A 14,712-nucleotide genomic window follows, 5' to 3' on the forward strand; every position below is an offset into this window, starting at 1 on the left:
CTTTGTATTAATTAAAGGAGAGATCCAGGTTGCTTAATAATTTCCCGATAAGGTTTAGGCACACAGGGTGCTGCTGCTCCTGCTGTGGTCTTCTATTCTCCTCATTGAATCAGAGTTGGTTTCCTGGTTTGATAATACTGAAGAGTGAGGAATATTTCAGGCCTTGAGGCTAGAAATTGTGATTGAATACAATTCTGCTACTGCTGATGGCCCATAACTCCGGATGGTTACTCAGTTGTAAGGTGCTGGACCTGTTCCGGGTCTATCCCATTTAGAATGGTGGCAGTGCCACACAATAAGTGTGAAGATGGAGCATTGTCTCAGAAAGGACTGCGGTCACTGCTACCAATAGAATCCCTAAAGTTCAGAAGGAGGCCTTTCGGCCCATTGAATCTGCACTAACTGTTTGAAAGAGCACCCTGCTTAGACCCTATTATCACATGTACCGACGTGCAATGGAAAGTCTTGTGCATGCAGTCCAGACAGATTGTTCCATACATGGAAAATAAATATAGGACATATGGTGGATACACAATGTAAATACATAGACGCAGACATCGGGTGAAGCATACGGAGTGTGGTACTACTCAGTAGAGAACTCATTAGTACAGAAGTTGGCTTTTTACAACAATCCAATAGCTTCACAGTCACCAATACTCATACTAGCTTTTATTTCCACTTTTAATTTACTGAATTCAATTCAAAAACTGCCATATTGCTGTTTGATCTCACATCTGCAGATTATTAGTGTAAGACTGTAGATTACCAGCCCAGGAATAAAACTACTACAGGATGGAGTTTGCACATTCCCCCCATGCTTGTGTGGGTTTTGCCCCCACAACTCAAACATCTGCAGGATAGGTGGATTGGCCATGCTAAATTGCCTCTTAATTGGAAAAAATAATTTATTATAAAAAAACTACTACAGGTATACTGACTGGAGGGTGAGGATGTATAATAGTTCTGCTACACAGGAATCCAATACAGACCTCGAAGGCCTAAGTCACTGAGAAAAGGTCATGGGGGTTTTGTCATAAGATGCTCCATCACCATGTTCATGGGTTTGACCACTTAGTCTGCGCTAGACAGAAAGGTCTTCAAATTCTGAAAAAGCCTGGAGACATCCTGGACGTTGATTCTTCCGTATTTGATGCATTGTGTGTAAGCTCCCTTTCAGGCTGCCCAATGTGCCAAGCACCCAGTGTATACCCATGAACCCTCTGCAGCAGCCCGGATTTTTCAGTTCTGCGTTGGCGTCCGAGCCTTGCATCCTTGCCCTTGGGATGCTGATACCAACGGATCTTAATTCCTCTGCTCTAGATCCTATGAATCTGTGAGCCACTACCGGCAAATGACGCATCAAATCTACCCTCTAAAGCCTCTAAAGGTATTTGTATCTGAGCTGGTGTCTGTGACAGTCAATTGAAGGCGTGTTGGATCTTCATGGATACAGGGCTCCTCCTCCACCACTAGCGGAGTAAAATCTGCATTCTCAGTTTATTAAATGAAAAATATGACAAGTTTGGCCTGGGGTGTGGGAGAGAGACCAGTGAGTTGTGAAAGCAGCTGAGCACGCAGAGGGAATGAAGTGAGGGTGAAGTCAGAAGGAACAAAGAGGTATGAAATATAAAGAAACTCTGCCCAACATCTGCTCCAGCATCACCAGCGGCCACTGCCGCCTCTCTGCCCCCTCCCATTATGCCCGGTTTAGCATAACCTCTCTACCTTTCAATTCTACTGCACAGAAATAAAACCTGGTGTTTGGTATGTTTACTATGGCCTTGATCACCTGTGGCTTAACTTTTAGTGATTGATGTACTTCAAGGTTTCTTTGCACCTCTACACGCCTAGACTTGCATCATCCAAGAAATAAGTGGCCTCCTTACTCTTCCCACCAAAATGCACTACTTCACATTGATCTGTGCTGAACTTTGCCAATGCTGTGCCCATTCTGCTAGTTTATTAATTGCCTCCTCTAATTTGCTGCAGTCCTCCTTAGTATTAACTATTCCCCCACCCACCACACACCCGACCCCAAATTTAGTGTTATCTGCATATATATATTGTGTTTGGATTCCAAAGTCCAAACCTTTTATTTTCTTTTTTTTTTAAACTTTAAAAAGAGTACTCAATTCTTTTTTTCCCAATTATGGGGCAATTTAGCATGGCCAATCCACCTACCCTGCACATCTTTTTGGGTTGTGGGGGTGAAACCCACACAGACACAGGGAAAAGGTGTAAATTTTGCATTGACAGTGACCTTGGGCCAAGATTGAACCCGGGTCCTCGGCGCCGTGAGGCAGCAGTGCTAACCACTGCACCACCGTGCTGCCCATAAAGTCCAAATCTTTAATGGAAACCATGAACAGCAGTGGTCCTTGTGGAACACCACTTTCCACCTTCTGACACTCTACCCTTTATTCCCAGGCTCTACTTTCTGTTAAAGCAAGCCATTCTGCCATTTGTGCCCAGACTCTGGGCGTGATTCTCCATTTTGCCAGTGCCGAGGTTTCCCGATGGCGTGGGGCTGCCCCACAAATGGGAAATCCCATTGGCCGGCGTAACGGAGAATCCAGCCAGCGGGTCGGGGCAGAAATCTGGCGCGGTGGAACGGAGAATCCAGCCCTCTATATTTTCTGTCCGTATTCATTTGGGGGGCACCTTATTGAAGGCTTTTTGAAAATCCAGATGAATTACATCTACTACATTACCATTACTCTCTCTGCTACCTCCTCAAAAAAAATGTACAATGATCGAGCAAGATTTTCCCTTTTGAAATCCTCACTGACTATTCATTATTATATTTCTCATTTCTCAATGTTCTTCTATTCTGTTGGTAAGGATTCCATTATTTTTCATACAGCCAATGTTAAATTGACTGGTCTATAATGCCCTTGACATGTTCTGTCCCCTTTCTTAAATATAGTAATTGAATTAGCTTTCTACCATGTCCCCTAGCGCTACACCTCTTTCTAACAAATGATTAAATATGTATAGTAATGCCTCTGCTATCTGTTTAAAATACGTGGATGCAATCCATCTGTGAGGGGCTTTATCCTTATTGAGCTTGTTTAGCTTATTTGATACATTCTCTTTTATTTTAATTGCATTTATCGGATTATTAATTTTATCGTTCAATATCACGTCTACCTGTTCTATGCCCTGGAAAGTACCAAAGTAAAATAATTAATATTTCTGCCACCGCTCAGGTATTATCCTGCTTGTCCTTAATGATTCAATTCCCATTACAGTCTTCCTTTTTTTTATTGATATGCTTATAACTCCTCTAATTCTGACTTCTTGAACAATTTTAATCGCTCCATTTGTGGTGGCTATGCCTTCAGCTGCCAGGTCCTGGGATCTGGAATGTCCTCTCTTTCCTCCTTTAAGATGCTCTTTAAAACCTACCTCTTTGACCAAACCTTTGATCATCTCCCCAAATATCTTATGCAGCTCAACATCAAATTGTATTAGGTAATATTTCTGTGAAGCACCTTGGGATGTTTTACTATGTTAAGGGTGGGTGTCAGGTATTGCTTCTAACTTGCAAATGTTGCAGTTTGGGCATGAGGAGGATATCTTAGAGATGTAGCTGGAAGCTTATTTTCCTGGACCAGTTTGCTCCTGGGGAGGGAACAGCGTTTTACTTTCCAGGGCAGCAGTAGTCTCAATTCTTCTCTCCTTGTCCCATCTAAATTTTGGCATGATCTCCAATTCCATCTTTATCAAGTGCTACATCCTGCAGCCTCCCTCTGTCGAACAAAAAGCTTTGCATCTCCATCTTAGATCTCATTTTAATGTAATGGACACGATTCAGCGGACCAAATTAAAAGTCCAGTTTTGGGCGTATTTGGCGGAGAGTTTTGCGACGGCCTTTATTCAAAGGCATTTACTGCCAGAAATGAGCCCCAACGAGATTCTCGACATTACTGGCTCCCTCACCATCTGATTCGCCCCACTCAAGCCTCAGCTGCTCACTGCTAACAAGGGGGAGCTGCTTTTAAACCCTCCCTCACAGCTCACTCCCAGTCAACACACACGCATGGCAGCAGCCAGACCTGCTCCTCGCTTTGGCGATGCCGATCTCAAGGCTTTTCGATACTGTGTGCGGTTCTTGGTGTTGCTAATACTCACGATGGATTCATAGTGTAATCAAAGACCACAAAAAACTAAGTCAAATAAACAAAGCTAAAATTTATTACATTACTTACTATACAGTTCGATCACTATTCCTAAAACAAGCAATATTATAACTAGACTACAATCTATACCAACACCTGTCTCATGCATACTATTTTAAACTGTTTTCTGCTCTGCTCCTGTTCTCTCTAGCCTTCTCTACACTCTCCCAGAACTCAGAGCATTCCTTTTTGTAGGTCTGCTCCCCAGCTCCACCTAGTGTTCGGCTAGAATATTACAGTAACCCATAATGGGCTAGACATTATATATAATGTCACACCGTGGATGAGAGGCGGGTCACCCTGCTACACAGAGGGGGTCGGAGGACCCGCAGCAAGGTCAGCAATACCGCCTGGGAGGACCATCATCCAATGTTGGAAGACGACCAGTGACCTCTCTCCTGGCATCCGTTCTGCCTGCCACCCATCAAATTCCCCAGAATACCCTCCTCTCCAACCCCCAATTGACTTGCTGGGTGTTGGTGGTTTGATTGGGGGGGGGAGGGGGGGGGGAGAAAGACTTGGAAATGGGAAGAGGCTGGGAGATTGGGAGAGGGAGGGGAAAGGAGGACGGATTGAAGGAGGTGGGATTGAACGGGAGGGAAGGAAAATGAGGGGATGGAGGAGCGACGGAAATGGTGTGAGAGTTATAGGGTGGGGGATTGGACTGACAGTCAAAGACTTGTCCTAGAAGAATCTGGAGACAATGAGGGCCTCCCGGTCCTCCTGGCATGTTGGACCCTTGCCGCCTCCTGTCCTTTATCCTTCGGCTCTTCCTCAGGCAAGGCCTTCTCCTGTCCCTCCTCCTCCTCAGCATGTCACCCTGTGGCACAGCAGACCACCACAAAGCAAGAGACCCTCTGGGGGTGTACTGCAGGGCACCGCCAGAGCAGTCAAGCCATTGGAACCACATTTTCAGCTGACCGGTGCACCGCTCAGACAGCAGGGGTCGCAATGCGGGGCTCTGTCTCGGTCTCAAGCCTCTGCACCAGCGTTATCAGTCATGACCTCAGCCAGTGTCCCTTGCCCTCTATCAGCCAAAACATCATCCTGGTGTGGTCCTTGAAGACACCAGGGATCGCCAAATGCACCAGGATAAATCTGTCATACATGCACCCAGGGTGGAGGGAACATACGTGCATGATGCAGAGATGGTGGTCACACAAGATCTGAACATTCAGGGAGTGGAACCCCTTCCTGTTAGAGGGTACTCCTCAATGCCCTGGTATTTGCAGGGCAACACAATGCATGCCATCAATCGCCTCCTGAACCTGGGGCATTCTGGGGATCCTCACCGCCAGCATTTTATCTACCTCCCCCTTCTAACTACCCGCCCCTCCTGCTGTCCGGCCAACAGCCCCCCCCCCCGTCAACCTATCCAAACATTAGCTAACCATCCCTCCCAGTTCAAATAGGCACCCACACCCCAGCACAAAAAAACAACCAACCTAAACCCATTACATCAGCCAACAAACAAAACAGAAATCACTCCCACCACAAACATTTAGCCGCAGCCCCCACCCCCACTGTGTTTCCGTTAATGAGCAAAACCGCTCGTCAAGCAGCACCCGTGCAGTGTCAGAAAGAAAAAGGCACCCACTTATCCCAGACCCTCAACTAAACCAAAACAAAAGTATATTAGGCAAATAAATAGAGTCCGCATCGTTCTTTGACCCAACTACTCCACACTATCATGTGCACGAGGAACACGGAACCCCAAATAGCTAAAACACAAACATGACTGTAAAATCTGAAAAACAAAAAACAAAATCCCATAACCACAATAAACTCTCTCCTAGTCGGCTCCTCACAAGTTCATTCTCCTCCACCAGGGCATTAAAGTAATGGTCCTTGTTTTTAAATGTGATGCACAATCGAGCTGGGTACACCATTCCGAATCCCACCTCATTGAACCCAGCTCATCAGTGGTAAACTCGAATGCCTTCCCAATAACTTTCCTTCATGGCCATCGCCCATTTAAAGATCTGCTCTTCATCAAGAAATGTTGGTTTCTGTCATAGTGACCGGTCCACTTCGGGAGGGTTAGCAAAGGACCCCCCTTCCCCACCAGCTTCCAGAGTATAGTCACCACAAAATCTGTGGCATGCGTGCCTTTCAATGTCCTCCGGTAGCCCGACAATCCAGATTTTGGCACCTGAACCTGTTCTCCTACTCTTCAACCTTGGTTCTTGAAACATTTTGGGTCTCCATCATCAACAAAACCTCAACCTCCAAAGAGGCAATCCTATGATCCAAGACTCTCTTCCATCTCATGGATCTTCATGCCATGTATTTCCATCTGCTGCTCTACCCTTTCCAAGGTTAACCAAGTAAGAAGTCTTACAACACCAGGTTAAAGTCCAACAGGTTTGTTTCAAACACGAGCTTTCGGAGCGCAGCTCCTTCCTCAGGTGAATGGCGAGGTATGTTCCAGAAACATTTATATAGACAAAGTCAGAGATGCTGGACAATGCTTGGAATGCAAGCATTTGCAGGTAATCAAATCATTACAGATCTAGGGAGAGGGATAATCCCTCTTAACCGACTGTACCCAACCTGCCAGTGACAGAGGGCGACCATCCCACCTTGCCATATCAGCTTTCACCCTCCCCACCAAACTAGAAATGTTGTACCTACGGAGCCCCACCCCACTCCCGAGCAACCTGCACCCTCAAGTGAGTCCCTGCCTTACGAAATGGCAGCGCCCTAACCCCTGCCCCCACCCCCAGCCGAGACACCACAAAATACTCACCCTGCACTATCCCTTTCCATACCCCCAAACTTCTTAACATGATGGCCAAAGGCTCAATCACGAGTGCAAACAGCAGGGGGAACATAGGACATCCTTGCCTAGTCCCACAGTGGAGAAAAGTATCTCGAGCTGATGTTATTTGCGCGGACACTCGCCCTCGGCTCCTTATATAGTAGCTTTACCCAGGCAAAAACCTTGGTCCAATCCCAAACCGCTCCAGAACTGCCATCAAGTACCCCCGTTCCACCCGGTCAAACGCCTTCTCAGCATCCAATGCCACAACTACCTCTGCTTCCTTCCCCCTCCAGGGGTGCTATAACCACGTTCAATACCCTTCTAACATTCAAAAAGAGCTGCCTCCCTCTCACGAAACCTGTCTGATCTTCACCCATCATCTTCGGGAGACACTCCTCTAGCCTACCAGTAGTTTGTCAATACTTTTGCATCCACGTTTAAAAATGATATGGGCCTATAAAACACATAAGAAACAAAGGTTTGCCTGTCCCAAAGCTTGTGGTAACACCATCTTCCCCAAACATCCCCACCATCAGGGGTGCCAGCTTATCCTTGAATTTTTTTATAATATTCCACTGGAAACCCATTCGGCCCTGCCCCCCGACTGCATCCTCCCAATCGTATTTTTTATCTCCTACTCCACTATCGCTCCGTCTAATGTAGCCCTGTCCTCGGATACTCCAGCCCATCTAGAAATTCCTACATCTCCCGGTGGCTCTGACCTGTACAATCTCTCATAGAATTTCTTAAAGACCTTGTTAATCTGATCTGGAGCTACCACCAACTTCTCTGCCCTGTACCGCACCTGGACAATTTCAGAAATAAAGATAATGCTGACACCTCATTCCATACACAGTTGCTTCACAGCGCCAGGGTTCCAGGTTCGATTCCCGACTTGGGTCACTATCTGTGTGGTGTCTGCGTGGGCTTCCTCCAGGTGCTCCGGTTTCCTCCCACAAGTCCTGAAAGATGTGCAATTAGGTAATTTGGACACTGATTTCTCCATCTGTGTACCCAAACAGGTGCCGGAATGTGGCGACTAGGGGATTTTCACAATAACTTAATTGTAATGTTAATGTAAGCCTACTTGTGACAATAATAAAGATTACTTTATACACAAATAAAAGTGGATAACTAATAATAAATGAGTAGATGGATCATTTACTGCAGATAGCCTTTAGTTTCTTTATTAAACAAATTTACAGGAAGTTTGGAAATCATGGATGCTGTTCAGTATATTCATTTAAAGTTTATACAACAATTTTCCTCAATAACTTATTTTTAAGATTCCCTTGTACCCTTGCTATTTTATCATCTTACTCTATTGTGAAGACATATACAAAGTATAAATTTAACAAGTATGCTTTCTGCCATTGTTTATGGTCATTCTCCTTTCTTGCACTTGTACTTTCCAAATATTCATTGCTGTTTTGTACAATTCCCCCAGTCTACTGGATTTCCACTTTTCAATATGTTTGTGCAAATCATTACTTTTAGCTTGATGGTGTCTTTCTCTTCGGTTTAATGATCCATATCCATCATGCCAGCATACTGCTGGACTCATTATTTGTTTTTACATACACAGATTAAATTGCACTTAGTTGTATACAATTGTGGGATTCAAGGTGCTGGTCGCAGATTAAGAAATTCTGCAGATTAAAGGCACTGTTTAGTCGCAATGATTCTTGACACTAGGACATCACATTTTACACCAAGAATAAAAATTGGTATCTAATGATATTGGCTAACTGGATGATTTATCACAAATGATCGACTTAATTCTTTCATTAAATTAATGTAGCGACAAGTTTGAATGTTGTGGATGCTATTTGGTTACAGCATTTAAAATTTATACACAAACATGGCCTGAAAATGCTTTGGTAACTTCTTTTTGAATAGTCACATAATCCTTGGATTAAACAGGATAAAGGGATGCAATTAGATTATCTGGTAACTATTGTTAGTAGTAATAAAAGGAAAACTCAGCAAGTGAAACAACAGCAATGTGAAATGACGAGTACAGGTACAGATCATATGGTAACAAAACAATGGAGGCACTTTCAGGTCACATGATCGAAGTTTAAAAAGTACAAAAAAGGTCACATGAGAAATGGTCAGTGATTAATTGCCCAGGACTGGACTGCACCTTTCCCAAAAATTGTGAAAAACACAGCACCGAATACATCAATAGCAGCAGCAATGTAGAATACAGTTCGCCATTGTGCAACTGTATGCTGTGGAGTAAAGAGGAAAAATAAAAATGAATGAATTCTGATTTTAGAGCAACATACACGGACTGTATATTAATGTAAAATGTACAGCCAAACCAATCAGTCATTAGCAATGCTAGTATCAAAGAGAGCATAATTTCCCTCGCATGTTAAATATATCTATTAATTAATACTTTGAACAGTTTATGATTTCATTGTAAATTATGCAGAGGAAATCTGTCAGTGGATAGTCTTGCAGAGACAAGTTAGAAACATATTTATTTATAATAAATCATGTTTTATTCAGGACACAGTTCCACTTGATGCACAAGTGTGATTTTGTACATCAGTTGATATTTCAAACTGGTTAATTATTTTGGGGACATTTTCAAGACCTTTTCAATAACTAGTACCAAATTTCAAAACTACCCAATTGTTATCTGAAATAATAAGTATATTTGCCTACCACTATGATGTACAGGTCAGGATATAGTATTTTATTGGCCCAGGAACAGCCAAACACTGTTTCCAAACAAGCAGATGTAGGCCAAAGATGAGAAAGTTAACATGCAAAGATTTTCACTTGGTAAGGATATATAGAGACTTATACTTACATTGAATGTCAAGGCTTTGGCTACAATTGGCCCTACCATTCCAGGGATAGTAGCAAATGTATTTGTGATTCCAAGTAAAATTCCTGCATACCTGGTAATGATTAAGCAACCAATTTAGCTTCTGTAATAAACTTACATATAACTACAGAAAATGAAAGATTTCTTCCTCTACCCTCAAAACATTGTCCAATAGTGTAATTGCTGAATGAGGGGCACAGACTCCAGCACGGCTCTGCAGCTTATGACAATGGAGAAGAAATCCTGGAATTTATATTGGTCTTTAAAAAATACCTGAGTCGTATATTTAAAAAAATGGACATAGACATTAAAGATGGCTGAGAATGTACAACTAGCCACTGACGGGTATTACTGCAATGGGTTTCTCTCAGGAACAATGGAACCCCTCCCTGTGCTTCCAGACAAGGTACTTGTAAAACCATCCAAAGACTGATAACCATCTCCAGTAAGGACAAAGGGACATAATGGCCCTTTCATCTCCAAGACCCTAGGTATAGTGGTCTCGACAGGCCATATACATATTTGCGAGTTAAAAGCCTGCTTGCTATCAGCCTGTGCTGTTTTTCCGGTCTGTGTGTACTATGAGAAAAGCAGCTAAGTGTTTGCCACAATGAAAAGTATGGAACCGAGCAGGGCCCTTGCAAATATAGTCAGTTTTTGCAGGAACATCTAAAACTCTTGCTCTGTGAAAGTCAATAAGCCAGCAGAGGGATCTCAGCTGGGAATTTCTGAAATCTCTATCAAACCAAGGACATCTGACTGATGAATCTGTTCCACAGCAGAAGCCAACTATACTGATAAAACAATTGTAACGGCTTCAATTCATCATCTACTTCTTTCAACTCAAGGACTGTTCCATATAAATTAATTAAAATATTTACTTACTATTGGACTGAATTTTTATATCTAATCCTCATGACTGCAGATGCACGTGTTTTACCATTTATCCTTACATTCTAGTAGAAACACAGTAAAGAACAGGATCTACAGCCCATTAAGCCTGCACCGACAAAAAACTACTCAATCTACACTAATTCCACTTCCCAGCTCGACGTCCATAGTAAAGTCACCATAGCCCCAGATGACCATGGACTTCTTTCCCTTTTGAGGGGGAGAGATGACTGGTGTGATTTAACCTGAGGATCACCACACCTCAGGTGAGGAGCAAGGTTGAGAAGGTGAGCCTTCATGAATATCCTCAGCGAGTAAAAGAATTAAACCCGTGCAGTTGGCCTCACTCTGCATCATGAACCAGCTGCCCAGCTAAACCGGTTACCTAGCCTTGAATATTATGACGTTTCAAGTGCTCATCCAAGTACTTTTTAAAGATAGTCAGATTTCCTGCTATAACTACACTCCTAACCAATGCATTCCAGATACCACCACGCTGGGTGAAAAAAACTTTCCCCTACACCTCAAACGTATGCCTCCTTGTAATTGACCCTTCAACTAAGGGAACAAGCTGCTTTCTATCCACCCTGTCCATGCCCCTCATAATCTTATATACCTCAAATCAGATGCTTTCTCTGCTCTAAAGAACACAATCCGAGCTTATCCAGCCCCTGTATAGCCAAAATGCTCCATCCCAGGCAACATCCTGGTGAGTCACATCTGCATCCTCTCATGTAAACACATTTTTCCTATATAGTGCGGTGACCACAATTGAACACAGTTCTCCAGCTGTGGTCTCGCCAAAGTCTTGTACAGCTCCAACATAACCTCCCTGCTCTTATAATCTATGCAATTACTAATAAAGGCAAGTGTCCGTATGCCTTAACTACCCTATTAACCTGTCCTGCTGCATCAGGGATCTGTGGACAAGCACCCCAAGATCCCCCTGCTCATCTGAGCTTCCTACTGTCCTGCCATTCATTGAGTACTCCCTTGTCGTATTACTCCTTCCAATTATAAACTTACTTTATCTTAACTCAAAGAAAATCTGGATGAACTGGCTTCTTTTTAAACATAACTATTGGGTCTGGAAAATGTATCCAAGGGAAAGGGTATCTTGTAAGATTAAACGTTTGTTGCTAACCCCTTGTTTGGAAGCACAGGGAGGAGTTCTGTTATTCCTTAGAGAAACCCAGTGCCAGTGGCGAGTTAGTTTCAACTGTAGGAGCAGCAACCTTATTTTGTTACTCAACAAATTTGATCTTCCTGTTTTCAGAGGTAATTTAAAATTAGTCTGATTTCATGTAAATACCGACAAATCAGACATTCCTTCTGTATTAAATGAAGCCGAATAAATAATATACAATGATTGAAAACATGCCAATTGCAGTATGAAATTCATTGCAATATTGATCATTGCAGTTAACGAAGATCTGCCAATGACCAACAAAATAAATAAGATGGAGGATGTCACTCGGGTTATTCTCAACAACCTTCAATTGAGAGGGGAAGCAATTTATTAATTTATTTTCCAAAGATTTCTTCATTGTAAAAGAGTATTTAAAGGAAAACACATGGAAGATGATTTTACTTTCCATCAGCAGAATTAGGAAACCACGGGCAATAATTTTGATTAATTCACTTACGATGGGGCAATGTCCAAATGATTAATATTGAATCCACATACGCTGAAGCCACCCAACGCAGAAGATATTGTTAGAAATAGCACAGCCACTTTGTAGTTACAGCCTACATATCCAGCAGCAACAAGGAAAATTGCAGGTCCGATCATACCTAAATGAAATCAAAGACTGTTACTGTAAGTATTGAAAACAAGGAATCGCAACATGCTTTTTGCACATGCTAGGGTAGTTGGCAGACTCACTTGAGATTCTAGGTTACTTTTGAATTAAGGAATTAACCAATGGGGCATGGTAGGGTGCCTTTAATATTAGTTTATAGCTCTATATATTTTGAGGTGAGCTTGAAGGCAATCAGTGGAGGTACAAAGCTAAATTATACAATTGCTGATTAATATCAGTATCTAGCAGATTCAAATTTTCAACATGGTCCTTTAAAACAGATGTTGAGTGACAAGGTCATTCTGATCTTTGCCTTAAGGCATATAATGTACATGGTAGCATAGTGGTTAGCACGGTGGCTTCACAGTGCCAGATACCCGGGTTCGATTCCCGGCTTGGGTGACTGCCTGTGCAAAGTCTGCACATTCTCCCTGTGTCTGTGTGGGTTTCCTCCGGGTGCCCCAGTTTCCTCCAAGTCCCAAAAGACTGGTTAGGTGAATTGGACATTCTTCAGTCCAGCACCTGTTTGGGTACACTGAAGGAGAATTCAGAACGTCAAAATTACTTAACAGCACATCTTTCGGAACTTGTAGGAGGAAACCGGAGTACCCGGGGGGGGGAATCCCACGCAGACATGGGGGGGGGGGGAAATGTGCAGACTTCGAACCTCGGACTCCTAGAGCTGTGAAGCAATAGTGCTAACCACTGTGCTCTGTTCCTATACCTTTTGGTCTTATTATCAATAGATTCGAAAAATGGTCCATTAAACAAAAACATTTGGGAATCGCTGTACAGATCCCCTCTTCACCTTCTAAATGCAAGGGAATACAAGACAAGATTATGAAAACCATCCGATAATTTAACACATTACCTCATATTTTACACATTTATTTGTAACCATATGTGATATTAATCATGCATAGGAGTACAAACTGCAAATGTCACAAGACCTAAACGATCATGTATTTTCAATGCATCATCCCCACCTACTCTGAACATCTCTTGATTCCTCCGTCCCCAAAATAAACCTAATTGCTACAAACTAATTTATATTGTCCATTTCAAAAGTCTTCCTTTGTCGTTTATTCCACAGCTATATAAACCCTGGTGAAGTTTCAGCTGACTTCCCTTCCTATTCATAGTCAATTCTGACCACAAACCTGATAAGACAGGGCTTGAACAGTGACTTGTGCAGCAACGATATAGGCTTTTTTGATTTATACTCAAACTCTGCTAATGCTTATTCACTCTTTGTTTATTTTATCTAAAAAGAAAACCACAGCCTAACTCTAGTCAATGGTTTAATTTACACACAATTACCCCGAGTGCACTTTGTGGATTACTGTTCAATTTAGCAAAAGCTTCTTTATTTGATTCCTTCCTTCCAGAATTAAAGCTAAACATTGAATTGCACCTCCACCTAGTGGCTAATCATGTCAAAGATCCATCAAAATGTGCTCTCGTTCATTTACACTGCCTCCTATTTATATAGTGTGCACAAATTTCAAAACATTGCCTATTTTAAACTAATTTTCTACAATCTTTCTACAAACCCATCTACCTCGCAACTTCATTTCTACTATCTACAATGACAGTGAAGTCCTTTTTAAACAAAAACTTCCAGCGGAATATTAAATCAAATTTTTAAACTTTTTTGCTTAATGCCGTCTAGGTTTTAGAAGTCCCAATAATTGTTAGATTTGTACTGTAAGAAACTTCCAGATCAGCTTTTAAAAATATAGTTCTTAGAATTATTTTCAGCCATAAAAAGTAAAAATTCTAATCACCTTACCTATTATGGTGCACATTTTACGAACAGCAGATGTAGTAAAATTATATTTTTTAATCAGGCAATCAGCAATCAACCCAGCACTGATCATCACCATCCAACAGAAGAGATATGGTAGGGCAGATAAAAAGCCATTCTACATAAAACACAGCAATTAGCTATATAGCAGTACAAAATTCTGCAGCACATTGAACACAAATACTAGAATCTAACAAAAATATTCTTTATCCACATATATTGCAGAATTTGCCCATTGATAGACTTTCCCCACAAACAATCTTCCAAGCAAAGGTCAAATTTCTATCAAGTAAACATTTACAATAGTAACTCAAATTGCACTACTCAACCATAACGAGATGCAAGTGCTTCATTAATTGTTGATGTAAATAATATCCCAAGGCACTTCAAGAGCATGAATCAAAATTTGTCATCGAGCCACAGGA

The 14,712-nt window shown here is 42.2% G+C and overlaps 1 protein-coding gene across 1 annotated transcript in view; it reads right to left on the minus strand.

Moving 5' to 3' along the window:
* Nucleotides 1-8,105: 8,105 nt before the first annotated feature.
* Nucleotides 8,106-14,712, minus strand: part of slc17a5 (solute carrier family 17 member 5) — an 80,265-nt gene continuing 73,658 nt past the window's right edge. The window contains exons 8-11 of the mRNA XM_038800482.1: nt 14,273-14,405; nt 12,325-12,472; nt 9,770-9,860; nt 8,106-9,179 (exon numbers count right to left, since the gene is read on the minus strand). Coding sequence (XP_038656410.1) covers nt 9,060-9,179; nt 9,770-9,860; nt 12,325-12,472; nt 14,273-14,405 — 492 coding nt within the window. The 3' untranslated portion in view covers nt 8,106-9,059. The remainder of the gene's footprint in view (nt 9,180-9,769; nt 9,861-12,324; nt 12,473-14,272; nt 14,406-14,712) is intronic.

This window comes from Scyliorhinus canicula, chromosome 6 (assembly GCF_902713615.1).
Source record: "Scyliorhinus canicula chromosome 6, sScyCan1.1, whole genome shotgun sequence".
NCBI lineage: Eukaryota > Metazoa > Chordata > Chondrichthyes > Carcharhiniformes > Scyliorhinidae > Scyliorhinus > Scyliorhinus canicula.